Raw genomic sequence first — 26,077 nt, forward strand, 5'->3', positions numbered from 1 at the left:
AACTCACAGAGATCAGCCTGCCTCTGCCTCCCGAGTGCTGGGATTAAAGGCATGTGTCACCAATGCCCGGCTTCAAACACCTATGTAGCTAAGGATAATCTTGAACTTTTGCCCTCCTGCCTTTACCTCTCAGGTGCTGGGATTCCAGGCACGGTCCATTATGGCTGGTTTATATGAGGCAATAATTGAACTTAAGGTTTGACACATGTTCAGCAAGAATTGTACCAACTGCATGCATTGTGTCCCCAACCTGCTTTCATAGTACTAAAGGTTGTATAAACACATTCAATTATATCCCAAAAGGGTGTGACCTGCAAAGACTAAAGTACTTACATCTGGCCCCTTACAAAAAAAAAAAAAATTAACCAACCCTGCAGTCTATACCGACTGACTGAATCCTTTGTGAGTGAATTTAACAGTTTTAAAAATCCACTGTATAAAATGTCTCAAATGGAATTTTCTTTTTAGTAAATTAGTAAGTTGAAAACCGTCCTGTAATTCAGTTAATATGCATACACTATCAGGTATTCAGATTTAAGACATACTAGCTATTCCTCAAAAGAGTGTTTCTTTGAACTTGCTTTTTTTTTTTTTTTTGAGAACTAGCTGTTCTTCCAGAGATCCTGAGTTCAATTTCCCATCAAAACCACATGATGGCTCACAACCGTCTATAATGAGATCTGCTTCCTCTGCTGGTGTGTAGACAGAACACTGTATACATAGTAAATAAATATTTTTTAAAAAGAATATATTTTGTATTCTTTTTGTTTTGTTTAGTTTTTTTATATATTTGAATTACAAACAAGATTGAATTACACGAACTTGCTTTTAATGACACACATTCCCATCTATGCTCTAGTCCTCTTGGGAACTACCTCACCAAAAGAGACACGTGTACTTGCATAAAGGAGTCTCAGCTAGCATGTGGAATGTTACTCTTTCTAGGGCCTTATAATTATTTCTCAAGTATCCTCACCACATTCCACTGACAAAACTCCTCACGGAGCATCTACTGTCCTGGTGCAAGGGTTATTTGATGACTAACCAGAGGGGACTTGAAAGAGAAAAGGAAAGGAGACACTTGCAGCTCTGGCCACATGGAGGTGCAGGAGAGCAACAGTCCCAAGTGGGACTGGGGAGAAGTTCCTAAAAAGGGGTGGGAACTGAACAGACCTGGGAGGATGGTTAGGATTCAAGAAGAGAAGGGAAGGAAAATATCAGTCCAGCAGATCAAAGGGGCTTTTCAGGGTGTGTACTCAACTGTCTTTCTTTTTTTAAAAAAAAATATTTATTTATTATGTATACAGTATTCTGTCTGCATGTATCCCTGAGGACCAGATCTCATTACAGATGGTTATGAGCCACTATGTGGTTGCTGGGAATTGAACTCAGGACCTCTGGAAGAGCAGCCAGTGCTCTTAACCCTCTGAGCCATCTCTCCAGCCCCAACTGTCTTTCTTGAGACAGCAATGTCCTCACCCATAGGAGAACTGTTCAGGTGCAGTCAGGTATGGAACAATGACCCAGGGAGGATTCTCATCTGCAGCTTACATGGCCTACATGGTGCCTCCACTGCGGTGGGTTCCCCTGAGTATCCTAGTTCCTTCATCATGTGGTAAGACTAAAGAAGAAAAGCCAATGGGCTTCCAAGCTCTCGTTAGGGAAGACAGGACAGAGAGAAGAAAGTAGAAGCCACTAGCTAATTATAAGAGCAGGTGACTTGGTCCATTAAGGCTTGTGTGAGAGGGGTACCATGGGTGCCTGTTAGCATCCTTTGCTTTATTTCCCAAACATGCTCCAAATCTGTCTGTGACTCTAATTCCATTACAAATGGTCCTGGACATCCGATGTAAGTAAGATTCACTCCCTCTCTATAGCTCTGTAGTTCTCCACTTCCTTTATTCCATTTATTTTTTGTCATAGTACTTTATAATCTGACATACATATTTCTTTCTACTTTGAAATTTCTGGAACATAGGTTCTAAGAGAATAAGTATTCTGTTTCATTCTGCTGCACCCTCAGCACCAAGACTACCGTGTGTGACATGAGTAGGCGCCCAGTAAACACATTCTGAGTCTGTCAAACTAAATAACTTGCCTTCTTTCAGGGCTGCCGCCAGCAGGGAGGCTGCCTGGGGAGGCTCTCCCGGGTCAGGCTTGATGAGCAGGTGGGGTTCTAGGTGGACATCCTCGAAGCCACTCAGTTCCCCAAGTTCAGCGTAGATATGCAGCTTTTCTTCCAAATATGTGCAAATTTGTTGGTCTTGGTTAGTGAGTATCTCTGTGGAATAGTATTCATCATAAGAGAGTAGCATGAGGATGGATAAGAAACTGATATGGAAATAAAGTTAGGGGAAAAGACACCATGATTTAGCAAGCAGTCAGACCCAACACTTCCATTGAGTGAGAGAGACCCAAATTCAAATTCTGATGCCTTCACTTAGTGACTGTAACCTCCTGCAAGTGACTTGACATCTCTCCCATCATCCATTGCACTTGATCAATAAATCTACCTTTCTCCTTCTCCAAATTCTAGAAAACCTTGCAAAGCTATTCTTTGTTTATGGGGACAGCTTTCTATTAAGATTGAATACCCAGCTCAGCAAAGAGAATTGAGACAGCCCTCTTCAACAAGTGAAGACTCCTAGAGGTGAACAGTGCAGGGCTGAGAAACCTGTCTTCAGTGTCTGTCTTGGCCAGAACCAAAGCTAGTTTATGGTTCTGCTTCTAAACATCTAGGTTCTATGACTATCTTTGCATGCATCAATTTCCCCCTGACTTCAATGTGTTACATTGAAGCCTAGAGTCTTAAAGCCTAGAGACGCTAACCCCCCCCCCACCACGTGCCTCTAACATAAGGCCTGGTGTTGAGAATTAGTGAGATAAACATATTTCTTGACATCACAGGGTACTCGATGGCTCTGCCACTTGAACTCCTTGTCTAGTCACAGAAGCTTGACATGGTAGAAACCTCAGTGCTCACCAAGACCACGTGACCCACAATTACTGTTTCATATGTGTTATGTGTATATGCACGACTATCTTAGTCACTTGTACCTTGTGTATGGATGGGCAATTTTAAAAGGTGGAGGGTGGGCAGTATGGACCTCAGGCGCACACAGTTAGTAATGGTCATCATCACCACTTACAACATCAGGATTCTCCCACCGTTCAGGAACACAGGACCGGGTAGCCAGAGCTGCACACATCTTTACCTTGACACTGCTGGATTTTGGCCACTCTGGCTTCAGCTTTCCGCCTCTCTTCATCAGACTCACTTGTCCTTCCTCCTTCTTCTTCTGGACAACTTTAAAAGACAACAGTTAAGGCATCACTGAAACCAGTTCCAAAGATCTCTAAACTTATTAGAAAAACATGGGAACTTGGCAAGAGAACTAACCGCAAAGGCAAAAAATTCAGCATGAAGAGAATTCATTGTTCCTCCTTTAAAGAGATCAGTTCTCTTGAGTACGAACGTGTTACAACATAGGTTCAAAGTCTGCTCTATAGGATGATTCAAATATTCCAACCCATCCCTACCCCCACCAGCAACAGTGACATATGTCACTAAGTGCAACTCAGATAACAAAAATTTGGGTTTTGTACTAGTAGGGGAACTCCTCTTGATAGAGCTAGAGTGGAAGGGTTGTGGGACATCTGTAGGCCTCCATATTGGGTAGGTGTAGTAGAGGTAGAAGCAGTTCATCCAATTAATCAACTTACCAATAATAATTATCACATCCACCCCCCCCCATTGATCAAAACTATCCTTGCACGAGTAACAGGCAATATGTTAACTGAGAACATTGAGATTCACCAGCCATTTATTTGAGTGGTTCCTTCGGCACATGGAGAAACAGAAAACAGGGTCCCTGCTCTCAAGGAGCTTCCAATCTAAGGGAGTACACACTACCTACATGTAAACAACTATAGGCAATAGATGGTGGGCGCCAAATCAATGCTTTAGAAAGTGGATGTGACGGCATGTCAAGGGCAACAGAGAACACCTGGACTGAAGAGGTCTTCGTGAAGCAGGAGAGCAGGAGCCACAGCAAGACACACAGGTAGAGTGGGAGGGCACGGCATGCAGGGAGATGTGCAGAGGACAGAGCTGCAGATGACATGCTACGCCAGGCAGGGATAAAGGTCAGGGGGCAGGCAATTCTGGCTGAGGCAAAGTTTACACGCAGGGGAGACATGGTTAGAATATGTTCCCCGACTGAAAAGGACATTCCATAGATGAACAACAGCAAGGTTACCTTTCCACTGCCTGCTGGATCCGCCTCATCCAGTTATTTCGTTCCTCCTTGGAATTGGTGTGGATTTCATACATCTCCGGGCCAGCAGACGATGCACTGATCAGAAACATGCCTCTCTCCTCGTTAGCAACTTCTCTAGCAATAAGCTTCTGAAGTGAAATAACTGAAGGCTTCTGGTCCTGCAAGAGTTAAGAGCATGCACTGGTGAAACCACGGTGGCGCTAAACCAAGAGTCACATGGGACCCAGGAGCTGCAGAAAGCAATAGAACTTGGGAACCTTCATCTCCCTCATCATCCTCACCTTCATCTCCCCCATTATCCTTTCAGAAGTTCTCCAGGGAAAGGGATATCACATTAACTCTCTGGTGGCTATGACAGTGTTTGGCACCATCAGCTTGAGACATGACCTTCAACACAAGACCTTGTGGGGGATATCTCTAGCTCAAACCTCAAAGCAGATGGAGAATGAGGACTTAGGGGTATAATTGCCCTCAAGGCTCTCAGGAAAGATGACTCAGTGGTTAAGAGCAAATACTGCTTTTTGCAGAGGACCTGAGTTTGGTTTGCATCACCCACATTGGGTGGCTCAAAGGCCCCCTGTAACTTCAGCTTCAGGGGATACAATGCTTCTTCATGGCCTCTCATTCACATATGCATACCCACATAGAGACATACAGATTTTTAAAAAAGTAAATATTTTTAAAGATTGGTAGTTTAAAAGGGCATTTTTAAAGAGATCAGAGGGTGAAGAAAAATATGATAAACTACTGTGGTCAAGGAAGAAGATATAAAAAGATATCTCTGACATTACAATACGATTGTGAAGGATGAAAAGCTAGAGCCCATTGGATTTAGAAATAATTGCAAGACAGTGATGGAAACAGAACCGTAGGAAATAAGGGGATAGGTCATCAAATACAATGTAGAAATGGGTAGACATGACCCGAGAGTCCCAGCCTTACAGGTCTCAGGCCCATAACTGCTACAGCTCTACCTATAAGTGGCTCCTTATCACCAACTAGATGAACACTGGGTAAGCAAGACTGGCCCAGACTCATTGCCTTGCATAGAAGAGGCATGCAATCAATGTCTGCAGAACTTTTAACTTGTGATCCCATCTGAGAGAAATTGGAAGAAAGTCTAAGAGTTGGTGTCCAAGGTATAATGAAATAACTTCTGTCAACATTTGCTTCAGTCTGTCAGTGCTTCCATGCTATACCCTGGAGATGAGACCTCAATAGCCCTGCACCTGGCCCAAGAGCCACAGTTAAAAGAAGGCCAAAAGAATGTCTGCAGGATCAGAGGATGTGGAGTATGGAACCTGTTTTGGTCTGTGGCTCCCACTGCTGTTTATAGAACTAACTGCAGAACATAGTTTTATCTCTTCCTTGTGGACTGGGTGAGTTTATCTGAGTTTGTCATTCTATATTCACCATTACTGATTTCTTAGGGCTGTCTTACCTGCCTTCCCAGTATTGCATAGTTATGCCACATCTGGAGTTATTGGCAAAGTGATCTTTGGAGTGCTTTTCATGTTTTTCAGAGCACTATAGGGTGGGGGAATAGTTCATGATTGAACAGACTACTGGTCTACCCAGTCCCACACTTGGCCTCTGGAAATGGAGGGTAAATCAGTTTTAAAGTAGATCTTGAATGCCCTCTGTAATGAGAAAGGTTCTCTAAGCATTACTAAGAAACCTTTTAGTATTAGAAATCTATGTTTTTTCTGGGTGGTGGTGGTGCATGCCTTTAATCCCAACACTCGAGAGGCAGAGGCAGGTGGATCTCTGTGAGTTTGAGACCAGCCTGGTCTACAAGAGCTAGTTCCAGGACAGGCTCCAAAGCCACAAAGAAACCCTGCCTCGAACCCTACCCCTCCAAAAAAAAGAAAAAGAAAAAAGAAAAAAAAAAGAAAAAAGAAATCTATGTTTTAGCTTCCTCTTTCTGTATGTAAAAATGCAAGGTGAGTTTGAGTTGCTTGATATGAAAGAATATGAAATTATTATTAGTTGGTTAGTGTTCCAGAGAAAGGGAGCTGATGACAAAAATCTTTCAAAAGTGAAGAATAAATAAAGGGTAGAAAGGAGCATTAATTAAATTCCTACCAACCAGATGGCATCAAGGGAATGCTAGTCATTATTCATATTAACTACACAAACACTAGTGAAAAACAAGGTTCAACATCCCCCAAATGAAGGCAACACATCAGCTTTGGGGACAGATGGCATGCACTGATGATGGGGACCTAATGCAGTCTGCAGGGATATTATGTTATGCCATAGCATTTTAAAGCCTTTTTTGTTTGTTTGTTTTGTTTTTTTCGAGACAGGGTTTCTTTGTGTAGCTTTGGAGCCTATCCTGGCACTCACTCTGGAGACCAGGCTGGCCTCAAACTCACAGAGATCTGCCTGCCTCTGCCTCCCGAGTGCTGGGATTAAAGGTGTGCACCACCAACACCCGGCTTTTAAAGCCATTTTTTAAAGTTAGCAACATTTATGAGTAGGAGCCTCCACCTTTTAGAATTAATCTAGAGTTGGGAGTGCATGGTAGAAACAGAAGACTGACTAGCCTGGACCATATTCTCATTTGATTTATAAACACCGCTACAGCTCAGTAAACATGACTCACCTTGACCCTAAACATGAACTCACTAGTTAAGAACCGTCCCCACTGTTACTATTTAGGCATTTGTACTGGCCTACCCTTGGAGTTCTGACAGGATATGCCCTCAGCTGCAGCCACTAAGAGCACCACCTGTGCACATTCACTATGTTCCCTTTTAAAAGGACCCTGCCCACCTCCCATCTTCCTCTCTCCCTCTCCCTCTCCCTCCCTCTCCCCCTCCCTCCCTCCCTCCTCCCCCCTCTCTCTCTTCTCTCCTCTCTCTCTCCTCTCTCCTCTCTCCCACTGCTCCTGTCCTCAGAGGCCAGTCTCCCCCTTCCCCTTCCCCCCTTTTATGATTCCTTTCCCCTAATTAAAAATAAAATCCTCCATTTGAACTCTATCACATGGCATTGTTCTCTCTCCCAAAGCTTTTTAAATTACAACACCCACTGCTTTCCACTGTCTTCGTCATACTCACTGTTGACTTCACTCATTTACATTCTGGCCCAATCTCTATTATAGATATCTGGAATGGAAGGTCTCTGATAAAGGGGAAGGGGGAAAGGAGAGGCTCTCTGTTGCTAATCTAACTGCAACCCCATCTCCACTCATGCTGGTTCTAATAGCTAGTGATCCAACTGGTGCAAAAAGACCTTAAGCTTGCTTCATATTTTAAATCTGAACTCATAGATGAGCATGTTCATGCTGTCTTTTCTGTGGTTTCAATGTTGAAATTGACTTCTTTAATATTCAAGAGTCTTCCTAGATGCAATATTCCAGAAAGCAGATGTATTTAGTTTATTCTAGATCCCATTTCCAGATGAGTCGTCTTTCTTCTTCTTCTTCTTCTTCTTCTTCTTCTTCTTCTTCTTCTTCTTCTTCTTCTTCTTCTTCTTCTTCTTCTTCTTCTTCTTCTTCTTTCTTCTTCTCCTCCTCCTCCTCCACCTTCTCCTCCTCTACCTTCTCCTCCTCTTCCTCCTCCTCCACCTTCTCCTCCTCCACCTTCTCCTCCTCCACCCTCCTCCTCCACCTCCTCCTCCTCCTCCTCCTCCTCCTCCTCCTTTTCTTCTTCTTCTTCTAATTAAGCCGGGTCTGGAGAGATGGCTCAGAGGTTAAGTGCATTAAATCTTCAAGAGGACCCAGAGTTTGGTTCCCAGCACTCATATCTGGAGACTCACAACCACCTATAACTCTGGCTCCAGTGGATCTGACACCTTTTTCTGGTCTCTGAGGGTACCTGCACACATGTGGACACACACACACACACACACACACACACACACACACACACACACACTCCTATAAGGACACTACTTTCTACTCTTATTACTTTCAGATTCTCAGATCCTTCCGGTAGTTTCCAAATTCACTGTGTCTTCTATGTATACAAGATAAGCACCTATTAAAGGTTTTTCTACTGAACAAAGGGAATGAAGAATCTCACCTGTGGGTCCTAGTATAAGGAAAACTTTCTAAAACATTAGACTGGGAACTAGGAAATGCAGACATGTGTATATCCTGGAGTAATGAATCAATTCCCCAAAACAATCACTATAAGATATCTATGACACAGGAGCTACTATCAGATAAAGCATATGACCTAAAAATAAGGTACATGAACCTCAAAGCATAAGAGAATGCTTTCTCCTTAGCTCCTCAATATCACCTTTATGCAGGTGTGTGTCATGCTTCTAGAAACAGCTAACAGCAATCTTCTGTTTTCCACGGCCAGAAGAGTCTACCAAAGAGAGCTCAGCTGGTATTTGGTGGGTTCCATTCCTAGCCGCCTTCCTCCTCCAAAAGGTGGAACACATTATTCAAGGAGTCACGTCATACTTCAAATCATACTGTAACTTGAATATCATGGCTAGATCCTAATCATATGCTATGCTGTTTTAGGAAACAGTATCTGCCTTTGTCTTGTGTCTAATTCTTTTTGTTTGTTTGTTTTCAAGACAGGGTCTCTCTATGTAGCCCTGGCTGTCCTGAAACTCACTATCTAGACCAGGGTGGCCTTGAACTCACAAGATATCTACTTGCCTCTGCCTCCTGAGTGCTGGGATTAAAAATGGGTGCCACCACTGCCCAACTTATGTCTAATTCTTGACCAATGATCATGTCATTAGGCTTATCAGACCATTCAAAAAAAAAAAAAGGATTTACTTCTTTTAGGTGTTTGGAACTAAAGAAATCTTTTTTTCTATAGAGATTTGATGCGATAACTTCTCTTTCCAGTCTGGCTCCTAACATCCCCTAGATTAAATACAACAATCCCATCTTCCTGGGTTTTCCTCTGTGGTCTTTCAGTTTCCTAGGTAATGGCATGGAAAGAGAGGCTACCAGACAAATTGGAAAGTTTTCATGAACTCTGTAATAGGTAACCTGCAAATAGGTCAGGGTGTAGGAGTGGGGGCTTGTTTAAGGCTTCACACTAGCCTCCTCTTTAGCCAGCATTAGGGTGATGAGGAGAGGCAGAAAAAGCCTCTGGGGCCAATCTGATGATCACAGGTAGGCAGGTTGCAGCCTCTCCCCCTTGTATCATTTCCCTGGCCAGACATGAATTTTTTGTTTTCTCTGGATAGCAAAATTGAAACTTTATTAAAACTTCAAAGTTTCCAAAACTAAGTGGAGTAATACCCTCTAAGGGACCCAAATAGCCTGTCCTTGTATGTATACTAAACACTTATCTTTCCAAGGTCACCATTAAACTGTCACTATGAGCATCGGGCTTTAACTTTTCTCTAGCAAAACATGATGGCCCTGTGTCAACAACAAGCAGTTAACTGGTGACATCTTCCTCCTCTATACCCTTGTGGTAAAGGTGGCTTTGTCTTGTTGCTTCTTTTTCTGCTTTCTCAGCATTTTCATCTATATCTGACTCCCGGTTTTTATTATTTAGGCCAATTAAGAACTCCATTTACATTGTGGCACCCAATTTCCATGTAAAACCTGACAAAAGCTTAAAAGGGATTCTGAACACAAAAGAACAGAATCAAGCATAGCTTTTGGCAGCAGCATTTTCTCTGGTGGGCTGTTTGCTAGAGATAAGCAGAGGCACAGCTCCTTTAAGAGAGGCTAGCGTTAGCAGCAAAAACCACAGGGCTTTTTTAAGAGGCCCTGCTACCAAACACCTAAATGGTGTTCATGAGCAGCTGGTGGCATGCTTGTTGGTGGTGGCACAGACTTAGAAACTCTGAAGAGTTGTGACAATAAACATGGCTCCCACCAGTACCTCCACTATGAAGCTAGATTCCCAGGAAGCCAAGGAATGGAGTAGAGGCAGCTTCTGCTTTATGCTGTTTAGCAGATTAAAGATTCATGTGATCAGAAAAAGATAGAGATATACAGTAAAGACAGATTCAGAGTGGAAAAAAAAACCTCTAAGTGGTTTACAGTGTGTTTAAAAATAAACATAGGCTTGGGGGAGAAAAGAAAAAGGATAGAGAAAGTCCTTTAAAAAGAAATAGAATAACTGGGCATGGTGGCACACACCTTTAATCCCAGCACTCCAAAGGCAGAGGCAGATGGATCTCTGTGAGTTCTAGGCCAGCCTGGTCTACAGAGTCAGTTCCAGGGCAGCCAGAGATATACAAAGAAACCCTGTCTCAAAAAATTAAAAAATAAAAAAGAAAGTAATAAAAAAAAGCCATGCAAAGATGGAAAATACACAGAGAGCCTGTATACTGCATGCTATTGTGCTGTCTTTGAATTGTTTGACTGCTGAGGAAGGAGCAACAGCTGCTAACAGACATTTGATTATAAATGCTGCTGGATTAACCTAACCTATATATTTTGAAAATGCCTTGACTTCAAAATTTAAGTCAAAAGGTATGTTACTTTGGAGAAGAGGTTTTGCTTTTGTTTCCATAGGAAATGAGAGGCTGTAGATTCATTCTTGGTTAAAGAAAATAAGGTTTGATTGAGGAAGATCCCCTGAAAAATCTTCTATGGGAACATATGGCCCAGATGACCCAATGATTCAAAGCACCTCTGTTGCAGTTTCTTCTGAGTTCTGCATCCAGAACAGCTTCAAGGCTGCTGGCTGAAATGATCCAGGCTCACAGAATACTTCAGTCAGGACTTGATCATAACCCCAAATTTTCTTTGGGTCCCCATAAGATTACCAGTGCCCCTAGTCAGCAGCAAATAGCCTAGAAAACTACACCCACATACCCCAAAACTGGATTATGGATGTTTGTCTTTGCTTAGCATGCTGGTTACAAGCTGTTATGGATAATAGTCAGGAAAAAAGCTAAACAAAGGAAATTAGATTCAGGGTTCTTGTTTTGAAAAGAAAAAAGGGGGAAATGATATGGGATAATGCTCTTGTACACTTCTAAGATTTGTCATTCCTATTGGTTTAATAAAACACTGATTGGACAGTAGCCAGGCAGGAAGTATAGGCAGAGCTACCAAACTAGGAGAATTCTGAGAAGAGAAAATGAAGAGGAGCAGTCACCAGCCAGATGTAGAGGAAGCAAGATGAGAATACCTTACTGAGCCACATGGTTAAACACAGCTAAGAATTATGGGTTAATTTAAGTTGTAAGGGCTAGAGAGTAATAAGTCTGAGCAATAGACCAAACAGTTTATAATTGATAGAAGCCTCTGTGAGTTTATTTGGGATTAAGTGGTTGCAGGATCGGTCAGGACAGAAACTTCCAACTACGATAGATCCTGTATAAAATATGCTAAAATCTACTTAAGTGGTACAATCAGAGATATCTACATATCACAAAGGGAAGAGATGCATAAATTAGAATACACTATGGCAGGAATGGGGATCTTCTTTAAGGTTGGCACCGTGAGAAATGAAAAAATACTCTCTTTTAGAAATCAGCCTGTCCTTTGTTTGGCAGAATGGACATTATCACAGCAGGTGATAGATGAGGTTGGCAAGTAGCACTGTATGAGGAACAACCATCAGGAAAAACAGAACAAGATGTTAGAAATTACCTGTACCCAACATTGATACCTCAGTTGCCAGAGCTGAGCAAAGGGAATGGGGATGAGGACAGAGACTAGAGGAAAGACCTAGGTAGCCAGATAGTAGGGTGGTACTTGAGGCCCTGAGGACAGTGTCCATTCATCATCAATACTAAAATATTCCAATATAGTGGGAATACAGTACGGGCATATACTTGCTAAGTGACTCTTTCATTTTATTAGGAACTTCAGGCAACACCGAGCTAAATAGTAAAAGTATGTGTTGCATGGTCATGTACTTACAACAGCTGCAAAGATGTATTTCTGGTCTTTTTCTTGTAGGAAGAGCAGCACATCAGTTAGAAGCAGAGCCAGGATATCTTCAAAGACAAAACCATGACAGTATTAATGAAGGGAACCACAGCCTAGGTGACTTTACTAGCTATTTTAATTTCATGCTTGACATTTAAATCTGTTTAACAAAAATGGAAGACTTTTCTATGAAATTTTTATTTAAAAATGCTTTCACTATGATAGTTAACATCTATCATAATTAAAATACACAGGAAGTTGTTTAAATGTACATATTTGTATGCAGCACTATAGATAAACTGTAAGATTGTAATAAGAACTAACTCTCTAGAAAATGTTTAAGAGCACAGTTTCCAAAATGAAAGAAAAAAGTTCTATATGAAAGGACTTTTATAGAAGGCTCTGAAATGGTGAAATGATGTATGCTTGCCATCCCAGTACTTACAAGGCTGAGGCTGGAGGATCATGAGTTTGAGGCCAGCCTGAGTTACATAACAAGACCTTATGTCACATGCATCTCCCCTACACCAAGAAAAAGAAGGTCCTAAGAGAATAGAATATGCCCTTGACTTTAGGGGAAATGCATCTAATTAAAAAAAAATGTAAGGGAACAGCTTCCACATCAAGTGATGGAGGGAAACCTGCTCCTGAGGCTGAGTAGAGATTATTTCTCTTCTTCCCTTGGAAATCTTTCAAGAATCCCCCTTCCTGTAACCACTACATTGTCTAGTCAAAACAGATGATTCTATTCAGGGAGAAAAAGGAAACAGCATCAAGTAGATTGTAATTAGTAGTTTTCCAATACAGCATTTCAAGCAGTTCATCCACAAATACCTTGCTTTGAATTTCCATCAAAGCCTGCACACCCTCTGGTGGTGCACACACACACCTTCAAGTGACTATAATAGGATAAATCCTTATTCTTCCTCTTACCCAAGGATGTAATTAAGATGAAGGAGGTGCAAGGTCCTAAGAGGCTGTAGAAGAAGCTCAGCAGGCAAGCCTTTAAGCTTGGCTTCAGGTCCTGACCAATAAAAACAGAATCCTTGCAAGGAGACTGAGGGCCAGTCAGTTTTTCAGGCCCCAGAGATATAAGAAAGCACAGGACAGCAAGGTGCTAACTACAAGGTAATCCTTGGGAACCTCAATAAATAGCCCTGGACACTAAGTAGACTAACATAGTCAAGTTTAATTCTGTTAGCAAACGGAACCACTGAGAAAGAGCTTACCCTGGGGCCAGTATACAAGTAGATGTGTCCTATTACTGAATAATATTTAGTTTTCTCATGTCTCCCCTCCATGGTCTGAAAGCCCCAGGCTGTCTTGGCACTCAGCAGACCCTCACTGTGTAGGTGTAGTCTGTTCTTGCTTTCAACACACTACATTTAGCAGAATATTTCTACCCCAACAATGTCCAGAACTCTCAACTCCTTTGATTTCACACATCACAGGCTTTCATATTCATGAAAGTACACGTGAAGGATTTTCTCAGGACAGAGAGCTCCAGTCAAGCATGTGTATCACCCAGTCACATTTACCCACTGAACTTCACAACTTGATGTTTCCACTTAGAAGAGTCAAGGGTTCTGTAGGTGTATCTGTAAGTCAGAACCATTTTTCTAGTCTGTCCTCTATTGAATGAGTAATATGAACAAAAGGAGGAGAGATTGGATGGGTGGAGCCACAGTACCTTTGAAACGGCCTGTAGCGGTTTTCCAGTAAACAAGCCCATCATGCAAGAGAGCCCTTTCTTTACTCATCAGAGCCTGCTTTCTAAACACATGGCCATTTTTGAGCTTTGTGTATGTTTTGTTTTCAATTTTATTTAGGATCTCCAGCCATTTTTGGTTCTTCTCATATTCATTGACTTTTAGATCCACAGCTGCGATCATGTCTTTAATTAAGCCAAGAGCTTTGCATAGGTCTTTGTGTTCTTCAGTCCTTTCTGCATGAAGGAACAAAGAAAGAAAATTACAATAACCCAGAATACTGAGAGGTATTTTTTTTAAGTTTTTTAATATAACAAAGACCCCCATAAGAAAGATGTTGGATTGAATTCAAATATTAAAATATCTCAAAGAAGCAATACTATATTTGCTATAAAACATTTGCATTAGTAGATGTGCATTAGCTGACAAGAAGCTGTCTGGCTTCCAGGGTTAAGTCTGCCTCTCTGTAGCTGTGCCATAGTTTACCTTCATTGTCTATGTGACTGGATTTAGAATTACCTAGGAAGATGTTGCTGGGCATTTCTGTGAGAGTTCCTAGAGAGGCATCACTTAGGAGAGTCCCACCTTCAAAGCGGGCTGCATCACTGCACGGCCAGGGAACCCAGACTGAACAAAAAGGGTGAAGCAAATAGAGTACCAACATTTAACTTTCTCAATCTTCTGTCTGCAGATGCAATGTGATTAGCTCCCTCACACTCCTACTGCCATGCCTTCGTCGTCATGAAAGACTGTATACCCTCAAACTCTGAGACAAAATAACCCTTCCTTCCTTCCTGAAGGCGCTTCTCATCAGATATTAGGTCACAGCAGCAAAATGGATCAAATGTGATATAAGCCAGGACTATGGATTGACCTGGGTACTCCTTCCTTCCTAGAAACAGAAAAACAAGTAAACCCCACACTGTGGTTCTAAGGACTGAACCTGTGGGGCCAAGCTCAAGTCCTCTGAAATTGAGCCACAGGAAAATTTAAATGTCTCCAGACTCATTTGCCTTCTGGGTTACATTAGCATAAAATTGAGGATTTTCATATTCTAATTAAAGTGGTTTGGGCCCATTATTTTCTTATTATTATAAAAGAAATGAACATATTTGGAGAGTCTTGGGCACTGTGCCTCCAGGAAGCCAGCCAGGCTTATGCACACAGAACAGTGGGCCATCAGTTCCAGTTGCTCTTTAAACCACTGGCCACACCTCTCACCTCCAGACTGCCTTAAGGAAGGCTTCAGGAGGAGCTCCTGGAATGGCTTCAGGAAACTGGAGATGAAAGGGAATTGAGGTCTTTTCTGTATTTGATGATAAAGATCAGTTAGTTGATATTTGCTCAGGTGCCTGGACCTGAAGAGCTAAAAGGAGGGGAGAAAGAGGAGACAGGGAAAAAAGAAAACTGGCAGAGAATCCAAAGGCTCTCCAGAGCCTACAGCTGCAGGGACACATGTTTAGAAAGAGCAGCCAGGAAGATTGGAGCAGTCCTCTAAATGTCTACACATCCCAGGTTCTCAGTGCAAACACAGATGCATGCACACACTGTTAGAACACCCACAGATGACATCCAATGTCAATCTCTTCAAGGAGGAGTCTTTCTCACTACCTTCCAAGAACACACCTCGTGCCTCTTCTCTCCCCATAGGGTTCTTCCCATCCAGAAAGGAGATTTACTTCTAAAGAAACTATTTCCAAACTAGGAAAGCCATGGAAAGAAAAGTGAGGTTGAATTACCAGATGACCCGACCCTGAGTAATTCCAGGAGAAGGTGCACAGACTGACAAACCACTGTCCCCTAATGCCTTGCAACTCAAAAAGGAACAACACCGGCCTCCCTAAGAGCCTTTACAAATGCTCCCCTTCAACCCCACTCACACCTACTGACTCTCAATTTGCATGTAAACATACCCCCTTGTGAAGGGACAGCTAGTGAAGTTGAGGAGCATAACCATAACAGTCACAAAAAAAAACAAAAAACAAAAAACAATGGCCAGAGGCTCCAGGAGTGACATTTGGCAACACCGGCCAGGAGGAGAAGGCATCTGTGTGCCACCATGCTGATTCTGCCTAGAGTCAGAGCTCAGAGGTACAGCTTGCACGGTAAGTGGGAGAGACCACTGGTGTTATCTGGTCTACCTACTGAGAGAACGTGGCATGGGATGAACCCGGAGTAAGGTGAGCTGACTAGTACCATCAGACTCAGTTTTGTCCCTGGGGTATTGTAGAAAATTAAGAGAATTCACACAATGCAAACTCAAAAGCCTTAATTTTGTTTTCCTTCTTTTGCTGAAAACAAAATCTATGATGCTTTCTCCATAGACTATCTTTACATTCTTTTGTGCATCAAACTATAAAGAACCATGAAAGTGGTAGAAGTAAAGACCCAACTTTTGCATGTTCTCCTCTGACCATCACACCATGGTGTATGCCACCCCCCCAACACACACAAAATAAATGCAAGTAAAACAAACCCAATTTCTCAAACTGAATTCCAATTCAAAGGCTTTAAAAGCTCCTCACAATAAAAGCATTGTGAAGGCCACAGCATTCAAGGCTCCTTAGAACCCCTCAGTCGTGATGAAAACCAACAAGAGAGACAAAAGTTGTTCCAGAAGTCATCTCTCACCCTTTGTGTACTGCAGGATTCTCTCCACCAAGACAGGGTATTTTGTGATGCGTTGGGTGACAAGCAAGATGCACTCTGGAATTCCTCTGCGTCGAGCCAAAAGGTTGCTATTTCGGATCTTGAAAAGTATATACATTTTTATATACACCAATTATTTTACTGAGAATTTAGTAATTCAATATATACAACTATATGATTTGTCCATATTTGATTGTCATCATTAATTAAAATGTATACATTGTCATTGCATTTTGTACTTATGTCATTAACCACCATACTCCAAAGTATGGATAAGTTTAGACTTATACCGATGCACTTTTAATGCCCAAATGAGCAAACTCTCAGCGTTCAGCACTAGCAAAGGTTTTTGAACAATAATGGAAATCCAAGTGTGTTCGTGTTCACTATTCGTTTTTCTAACATGTCTTCCTCCATCTTTGATATTACACACTGTGGCAAAGCAATCCTTCTTACACAGAAATCCTTTCCCTAGATGTTTCAAGATATTCTTTAAGTCTTTAAGTCCCACTGCACATGTATGTGAAAAGAAAATCAGAGGAGAATCTGGTAGAACTCATAAAAAGACATATTAAAAAAAAACATAGAACGCAGAAGCTAGGGCAAGTTTCTTCTATAAGTAAATGTGAAAAGTAAGGAAAGAAGGAAGGAAGAGAATTGAAGGTAAAGAAGGTTTAAGAGCCATCACCACAAGCCAGGCGGTGGTGACATACACCTTTAATCCTAGGAGGCCAAGGCAGGCAGATGTTTGTGAGTTTGAGGTCAGCTGGTCTACAGAGCTAGTTCCAGGACAGCCAAGGCTGTCAAAGGACAGCAAAAGAAAAGAAAAGAAAAGAGAAGAGAAGAGAAGAGAAGAGAAGAGAAGAGAAGAGAAGAGAAGAGAAGAGAAGAAAAGAGGGAGAGATAACTGCCATATGCAACAATGAAACTTGACCAGGTCCTGGCTTAATGATTCAGTTTCAAGAGATAAACAGTGAAAATTGAAGATATCAGAAAATGACTGACAATTTATTTAAGTGTGCTAATGTTATCAAGATACTTTAAAAATGTTCAGAAAGATGTAGATGAAATTATATGATGTCATGGATTTGGTTATGAAGTAAATCCATGGGATAAATGGATTCTCAATTTGCTTTTGCTTTGATTTTTCTTATACACAACTTGTCCAGATATGAACCACTTCCCAGAACACAGCCAAATATTCTCAGAGGCTTGGGGAATATGATATTACAAATACAAGATAGCAAATGAAATGGTTTGGGAGAAATATTTTACCACCATCTAGACTTTCCATCTTTGCCACAAACCTATCACTTCCTTCTCCTTCCCCTGAGGAATAGAACTGAGCTATGAAACATGTTTAGATCATTAAGACACAAACATGAACTATTACCCCACAGTGGCCTCCCACACTATGATTAAGCTGAACAACACTTGCCTTAATAAAATTCTGAAACTTTTTGTTCTGCTGGAGCTCTTTAAAGAGGCTCATGGCTTCTTTGTGATGGCTGCAGAATTCTCCATAGATCTTCTTCATTTTACTTGCATTTTCTTCTGAAAACTGAGCACATTACCATAATGGTTTGTAAATGCACCCATTACGTGCATGGAGAAAAGAACATGCAGTTTTTGTGTATTTCAAAACATCATGGATTTCCCAAATACAATTGCTCCCCTTCCCCCAGGCATTTCTTAAATTAAAATAAAAGGAAACGATAGACTAAGGGCCAACATAACAGGATCACGTTGTACTGAAATAATCATTAAACAGCCAAATGAAAAACATCCAATGCTTTAATGTTTGCTCCATTTTTATGCAACTTAATTATTAAAACTGGTAGTAGCACTACTTTTTACATTGAATGCCTGACATCACAAGCGGCTCACAGGTGATCGTTAGCCATGATGAGAAGACAAGAGAGAATAACCAAACTGCTAATGTATAAACTGAGGGGAGAAGGAAAGGTGTGGACCAAATGCTTCCACTAGCTTGACCTGCAGGGAGATCTTCATAAAAGTCAGAGACATGGGGCAGTGTTGGGAGGGTTGGCTGCATTTAGCTGTGGTTTTTTTTTAAAGACCATGATAGCTCTACAAGATTGTGTCCATAAGGAAGGTCATTGCAACAGAAAGCCTCCCTAGAAGAGTAACTGAAACACATTCCATCACCTTGAGCTTTTCTCTTTTGCTCAATTTTTTCTGTGTTGATGATAATTTGTCTGAAGAGATGATCCTTAAACCACAATGGTTAAAATAAAGTCTAGCAAAACACTTGTATGTTGGAAACTACACAATATTGATACTTCAAAAATCTGAATGACTAGGGGCTAGAGACAGCTAGCAGTTTAGAGCACTTGCTGCTTTTGTAGAAATGGAGGTTTGCTTCCCAGCACACACATGGACACTCACAACTTTCTGTAACTCCTGTTCCAGGAGATCGGATGTCCTCCTCTTCGGACTTCTACTGTCACCATGTGTGAAAGTAGTTCACAGATGTACATGCAGGCAAAACATCCGCACGCGCATCACTTTTTAAAAGTTTTGTAATCTAAATAAATAGAGAGCTTTACCAAGTTCATAGATTGGAAGAATCAAAATAATGAAGGTGTCGATTCTTCCCAGATAGATAATACAGATTTAGCCCAAATCTTATCAAAATCACAGCTAGCTTTTTATAAATATGCACAAGATTATTTTTCAGTATCCAGGAAATGCAAAGAAAAGACATCTAAAAAATTCTCAATACAGTAGGAAGACTCCAATGCTCAATTTTCCAGATTATTGCACAGCTCCCATTTTCAAGCAGGATGGAAAGATGCAGACACACACACTCAGTGGGACAGAAGAGAAACCCAGCATGCACAAGAGTCTTTTGGCAAAGGTTCAAAACCCAGCTCCAATGGGGAAGAATGCTTTTTCAATAATTCTATAAAAATAGGAAAGGAGAGAAATAAAAGAAAAAAACACCCAACCTTACAAAACTCATAGGAAACTAGCTAGAAAATCTAGAAATTGCATTTTTAGGGATTTATTTCAACAAAATCAAAACTTTGATGTGTAAAAAGAAATCTGTACGTAAACATGGCAACTTTATCTGTAATGGGTGTAAGCCAAAAGTAACAAGATGCCCTCCTACACGTAAGCAATTGAACAAAGCAGGGTATATCTGCACCATGGAATACTACTCACCAGGGGAAAAGAATGAACAACTGACATACATAACCACTGACATGACTGAAAGAATTGTGCCAATTCCCTAAAGACTGCACACTACACAATTCCATTTGTACAATGTTTTTGAAAATGACAAAAATGACAGGAATAAAGAGTTTCTAGGACTTAGAGAGGATGTGCGAGCAAGAGGGAAGTAGGTGTATATAAACATGAGTGGGGAAATGTTGTGGAGGAACATTGTCCTAACAGTATGGGCGTCAGGTCCTGATCGTGGTGTGATGGCTTTGGAAGATGTTTTGGAGGAGTGATCATGCAAACAGTCAAATTTTACATAGCAAATCTCAGACAGAGCTTAGCCTGTTCCTATGGAAACCACCAAGAGACAGACTGCCAAGCCTCGTTTTTTAACAACTTCTCGGTAATCCTCAGGTCCCTGAAGTTAAAACAACAACAAAACCGGACTGGGTTGGGTCATATCCACAGTTTTCACCCATACAGGTGCTCCTGCTAACTATGTACCATCACACTCCACTCCGCCTTCTGAAGCGCGTGTCTAGTTATACTCCAGAGTGTACCCAGTCTTTCTTCCTACACCCTGAACACCAGCTCCTCCTCTGTCCCCATGAGGCCCCCTCTGAAGACAGTGTTAGCCGAGTGTGCAAGGACTCTGGCATACAACGCGCTTGCCAACAAGGAACAGGAACACAGGCCCAGCCTCCTGTCCCATTCCTTTTCCCAAAAGAGAAATCTGTGTTCTCCCATTAGATTAGGCCACTAGGTCCACATCAGGGGATGACAATGACCCAATTTTGGCCCATGCTTTATCCACACAAATTAAATAAACACAGAACTGATAAAGACACACATTGATACTAAATATGAAAAAAATCAAAGAACAAAACTGGTTCCAATGATTAGAGTTAAAGAAGAATGAAATCATGATTATTTATATTAATGAAAGAGAAATTCAGAAATTTAAGATGACATTCCATTTCTGTTATGAATGCTCTCTGTGCTCCGACATTTTTATTTAAGCCAAGTCACAAAGTCCTTTATGTCACCCTGTATCAGGTGAATCACAGAAGGTCTCAGGCTGTAAGCTGCAAGGCAGATTCCTCTTAGGTTAAATGGAAAGTTTTTACAAACACAGGTTTTCACATTGTTAAAAATGTAAGAGTAGCTACTAGGGGACAAGTCCTTGCATGTATGTGTGCATCTAGAATACTGTATTCAATCACATCTAAACCGACAGGGAATCCAATTCCTCCGTCTTTCACATACAGACCAACAGCTTATCTCCATGGCTACCTAGGATAGAGTGAGAGCATTTAAAATACTGAAATCCTTAAAAAATGTGGAACTACCCAGAAAAAAAGCCATACTAAAGCAACAGAGGAGATCTCCAGACACTTCCCCAAGTGCCATAGGCATTCCTCCAACCCAAAGCCTGGCAGCCCACTCAATTCCAGGTCTGACTGTCTTTCTTCTTTCCTTCTTTTTTAAGTGAGTCAATCATTCAATAAATACTCCAAGGATCCCCTATAGATGTTAGACTATGGTAATAAACAAATGAAAACACCCACACCCAGGGTTCACAATCTCATGACAGTAAAGGCTTTCCTGTAGTTTGCTAAAATTCTTGGCTCATCTTGATGATAGAGCAGATTTTGACCTCTGTCCCAAGTACATCACCTGCGAAATGTGTGAACACTAGAAAAAGTCATTACCCCTCGTGTTTACATCTACACAGTGGGAAAATAGCACCCACCTCACAATGCTATGAAAGTTAAATGACGCAAGTTTCTTCCATATCAAAATGTTACCTCACTCTGAGGTAACACATTACAAGAAACCCTTAAGAAAGATCTGGAGCCAATGCCATTGTCGAATGCAAGTGGCTGTTGTTTATTAGCACAACCTATTCTCAGTGATGCTCCCCAAATTCCAAATATCTGAAGGGATATTTATTATCTTGTCTTCTAGGCTAACTATAAAGGATTTATATCCCTCCTCCTAGGGTGAGCGTCTAACTTGAAGCCAGGCCTCATAATATCACAGTGGAAGACCTATGCTCTAAGAAGCCCCTCTCACATCAAAAAGTCTATGCAATTCAGTTATGACTACGCTATCTGGTGAAGACAACAGAATAATCCAAGCCATGCAGAGGAGGTAGTCATTGGCTGTCAGGGACTATCTGGCATCTGTTACACAGCCAGGATCAACCAACACCCAATAAAAAAGGCCCACGGCCCCAATCAATTTAATTTCTCCAAGGGTTTTTAATCAATAAAGTGTCTACAAACCAAAGCTGGACAGAAGGCCTGGTAGATAAGAGCACTTGTTGCTCCTGCCAGGGATCTGAATTCCTTTCCCATCACCCACATGGTAGCTCACAACCATGTGTAACTCCAATGTCACAGAATTCATACTGTCTTTCTGACTTCTGTGAACAGCTGGCATTCATAAGTGCACAGACATACATGCAGACAAAATACCCATACATACAAAATAAGCAAACCTATCGAGGGAGGGCAGTTCTGCAAGCGCTTAGAGTTCTGAGACCAGCTTTGACACCCTTCTTACCTGCTGTACCAGAATATCACCAATTCGGTCGATCACAAAGTTCCTGTCGTTACCCGTGCATGATTCCTGCCTTCGTTCCTTCATGCTGAAGAAGAAATGCCTATGAGTTTCCAGCAACTCATCTAAGCAGGGGAAGATCTTGTCCACTGTGCTGTGGTCCAGCTGCAGCTCCTCCTTCATGCCCTTCCTGAAGACCTCAGACATGATGAGCAGTGTCTGAATGTGGTGCACCTCCGTCTGCATCAGTTCTGAAATGTGAGCATACACATGATCCAGATGAGCTCTGTAACATGCTTGTCGGGCGGGTGTGCAGACTTTCCTACATTACTATGAGCGCTCAGGAACAGGTACTTGAAGGAAAAGAATTCAGAGTTACAGCTCTTTTGCCTCTACCCTACCAATTCACCTTTCACAGACCGGACAGATGGGAATACTAATTGTAGTGGGTATCCAGTCATCTTTGATTCATCTAATAACCCTTTATTCATCCTCCTGACTACTGCTAGCAACTTCCTCCATATACAAATTCAGCGCTTGGTCATACTACAGTGAGTTACAGAAATGTATATAATACCAGTTAAAATAGATAACTTCAGTAAAATTTTACCTGTCACAAACAAGCATACAGACAAAAAAGCCCCACATGTGTCTGTTGCAACTCAATTTTATATTACACTAATAAGAATGAGGGAATGTTCAAAGACTAATAGAACCATTTTTCCCAAGATAAAAGTCAGTGGTGATTGAACATTTTATTTACACTCCAAATATCAATTGTCCAGATATTAGAAGAGGATCTGCGGATGAAAATCAAGTACAGCAGCTAAGAGTCAAAGGTTTCCAACAGCTTCGACTCCCGTGCCAATGTTCCATAAAATAGAACAGCTTGTTAGAGAGAAGTCTTTCTTTCTTCACTTTTTGTATTGAGTATATGCATAATTAAACAGGTTAAATGAAGTAACCTGATGAAATAAACTAAATGTAATAAACTTCCCCAAGGCTTTACAATAGTAGATTCTTTCAGTCACTAGATCATTTTTCCAAAATTCCATTTTCTCCAGAGGAAAATAATAGTATTATATATGTATAAAATACTGAATTCAGATTATATATCACATATAAATATATATATATATAATATCATGTATCATGTGCGTGTATGAAAAAGTCTTATAACTAAATGTTTTCAATAATTCAAAAATGGGTAAAGGAATTTCATAGATATTACTCCAAAAACATAAACAAATGGCCACTAAGTACCCAAAAAGACATTTGGTAACAGGGTTTGGAATACAATGTAGTGGAAGAAGGCTGTCTCTAAGGCAGAAACCTTTGTGAGAGATTATTTCCCCTTCCCCACCCCCACCCCACCTTCATCAACCTGCAACCACCTTCAATATCCTTAGTGCAGAAGTGCAAATCAAAACCAAAATAACAGCACATTACACACACAGGGCTAATTATAAGACGGAAAGATGGACAAGAAACAAATGTTGGTGAAGGTGAAGGTGAGGAGTGACCAGAACCCACCCACACTGACAAGGATAGGATGCTGCAGCTGCCTTAGTAGACAGCCTGCAATCACCAAAAGGTTTGAAACGAAGGTACCATATGACCTTCAAAGAAAAAGAAAAGAAACACAAAATGTACACTCGCTACTGATCAGATACACAAATGGGACCTAGCTGGCTTTAAACGGGAATGAAGTACATATGATGATCCTTGCAAATATCATATAAAGTAGGAGGACACACACACACAGAGAGAGAGAGAGAGAGAGAGAGAGAGAGAGAGAGAGACAGAGAGACAGAGAGAGATACAGATACACACACACACACACACACAGAGAGAGAGAGAGAGAGAGAGAGAGAGAGAGAGAGAGAGTGAGGCAAAGGAGAGTAGATTAGCGTTTGCCCATATACAGAGGAAAAAAGAGAAATGGGAAGTGACTTCTAATGAGTAGAAAGTTTCTTTTTGAAGTGATGCAAATAATATAGAATTGGAATGCTTGATGACTACACAACTTTTGGGGAATACACTAAAAACCACCTGATTACATATGGGGCATAATTTTATGATATATGGATTATATCTCAACTTTTCAAATCCACTATGAGAAAAAAGTAACTCCCAACACGCAGGAATATGAGACAACAAATTCTGCACAAGCCTCCAAACTACCCCCATGTTTGGGGACAGAATCTAAAGCATCAGCCATGGAGAGGAAATAGGTCTAAATACAGCATTTCTACCTTGTTGTAAGCAGAAATCTCTTTTATTTGGGACCCATAACTTCAAAGAATTCATATTTCCTTCCACATTGTTAGCCTCGCTTTCACTTACCCCTATCATTTCATTTAATCTTTTAGCTAATTCATTCATTATGACTGAATCGAATAGGAATAATAACCCTCCTTTTGTGTTTGTTAGGGTACCCCTTCCTCCTCTGTGTGTGGGGTAGTGATGGAAAGGTGACACAGAGCATAAAATCCAGGGCATGCTAGGAAAGCACTCTGCCACCCAGCTATTCTCTGCCACCCAGCTACTCTCTGCACCCAGCTACTCTCTGGCCCTTGTTTTATTCTCATAGGTTTTGGGTTTGGGACAGCATCTTGCTAGGTACCGGCTAGTCTCAGATGCTCAATCCTGCCCGGTGCTGGGGTTCCTGGCAGGAACCACCATGCCAGCTTTCATCATCTTTAAAGGAAAGCAATGAGGAACAGAGGGGAAAGGTTTTCCCTGAGGGTCAAACCTTTCTGACACCAAAGACAACATAACCTGTGATAATGCACCTGTAAGGTGAGATTGTGCTTAATAGTGTGTGAGGGTGACCCGAGGTTGAAGAGACATGGCAGCATATTAATGCTTAACAAACATTAAAAAGGATAGCATCATCCTGTTAGCTTCCCAAGGCCTCTGGAAAGTTCTGAAGCATACTTCTCGTTCCCTTGATCTTGGTGAAACCGTTCCCCCAACCTCCATCCCCATCTCCACTGAAGATGAACTGGGCACCTCCTAGCAGAGGACAGGAAAACTCGGGTCAAGGAGAATGAAGACCCTGCCTCAGGTACAATGTGGAGTGCCTTGTTGAAACTATTTTTTAGTACATTCTTTGCACCTTGGATTTTCCTAATTATCTGTTTCTACTTCAGATTGCCTTCACTCCCAGAAGTGCACCATGGGGAAATCTCACTGCAGGTGAACTAAATACTAAGGACTATGGCACACAAATGCTGTTCTAACCCACCTCAGGCTCCTCACAGTTTATACAGGCACTGACAGTCAACTGCAGGCCATACGCTGAGTCATGACATCTGCAGCAAGAATGTGAAAGTTAACTGTGGCTTTTGCATGAAGAAGTAGGAAAGTATTCAGAGGCCACACTCAAGGGGATGTACTAAGGGTACATGAAATCAAATTTCCTTGATATTGGTACATGCTAGCTTGCATTTACACCTTGGAACAATATTTTCTGTCTGAATATCATTATCTATGTTCTACAGATGGAGAAACTGAGTTTCGGGTGAGCTGCATAGTTTGTTTGAGATCAGAGAGCAAAACCAGGCTTGGACCCAGGTCTGGACAGTATCACCATCCACACTCTTTCCTCTAAACCCTGTGATTTCACCCCAGCGATATAATTGAAATGCTTACCAAAAATGACATCCTGTCTTTTGATGACATCCTTCTCCTGCCTACTGCAAAAGGAAGGGTCCACCACGAGACTCCAAGACTCTGCTTCAAACTCCTGGGCATCACTACTGAGGTCGCTCCACAGGGAAGAGTCCACAACATCTAGAAAAGAAAAGCCAGAAGCATGACACCCAATTCACCAATCCAAAGAAATCTTCAAGGTTCAG

General features: G+C 41.4%; 1 protein-coding gene across 5 annotated transcripts in view; it reads right to left on the minus strand.

Moving 5' to 3' along the window:
* Arhgef28 (Rho guanine nucleotide exchange factor 28) overlaps positions 1-26,077 on the minus strand; it is a 312,963-nt gene that overhangs the window by 45,679 nt on the left and 241,207 nt on the right. For 4 of the 5 annotated variants that reach the window (XM_027401659.2, XM_027401660.2, XM_027401662.2 and 1 more), the window contains 9 exons: positions 25,872-26,012; positions 22,218-22,465; positions 17,899-18,021; positions 16,443-16,560; positions 13,793-14,047; positions 12,094-12,170; positions 4,260-4,438; positions 3,216-3,307; positions 2,099-2,281 (listed from right to left, as the gene is read on the minus strand). In XM_027401659.2, the coding sequence (XP_027257460.1) occupies positions 2,099-2,281; positions 3,216-3,307; positions 4,260-4,438; positions 12,094-12,170; positions 13,793-14,047; positions 16,443-16,560; positions 17,899-18,021; positions 22,218-22,465; positions 25,872-26,012 (1,416 nt within the window). The remainder of the gene's footprint in view (positions 1-2,098; positions 2,282-3,215; positions 3,308-4,259; positions 4,439-12,093; positions 12,171-13,792; positions 14,048-16,442; positions 16,561-17,898; positions 18,022-22,217; positions 22,466-25,871; positions 26,013-26,077) is intronic. The other variant, XM_027401663.2, reaches the window with a different exon arrangement.

The sequence above is a fragment of the Cricetulus griseus genome, chromosome 2 (assembly GCF_003668045.3).
Source record: "Cricetulus griseus strain 17A/GY chromosome 2, alternate assembly CriGri-PICRH-1.0, whole genome shotgun sequence".
Classification (NCBI taxonomy): Eukaryota; Metazoa; Chordata; class Mammalia; order Rodentia; family Cricetidae; genus Cricetulus; species Cricetulus griseus.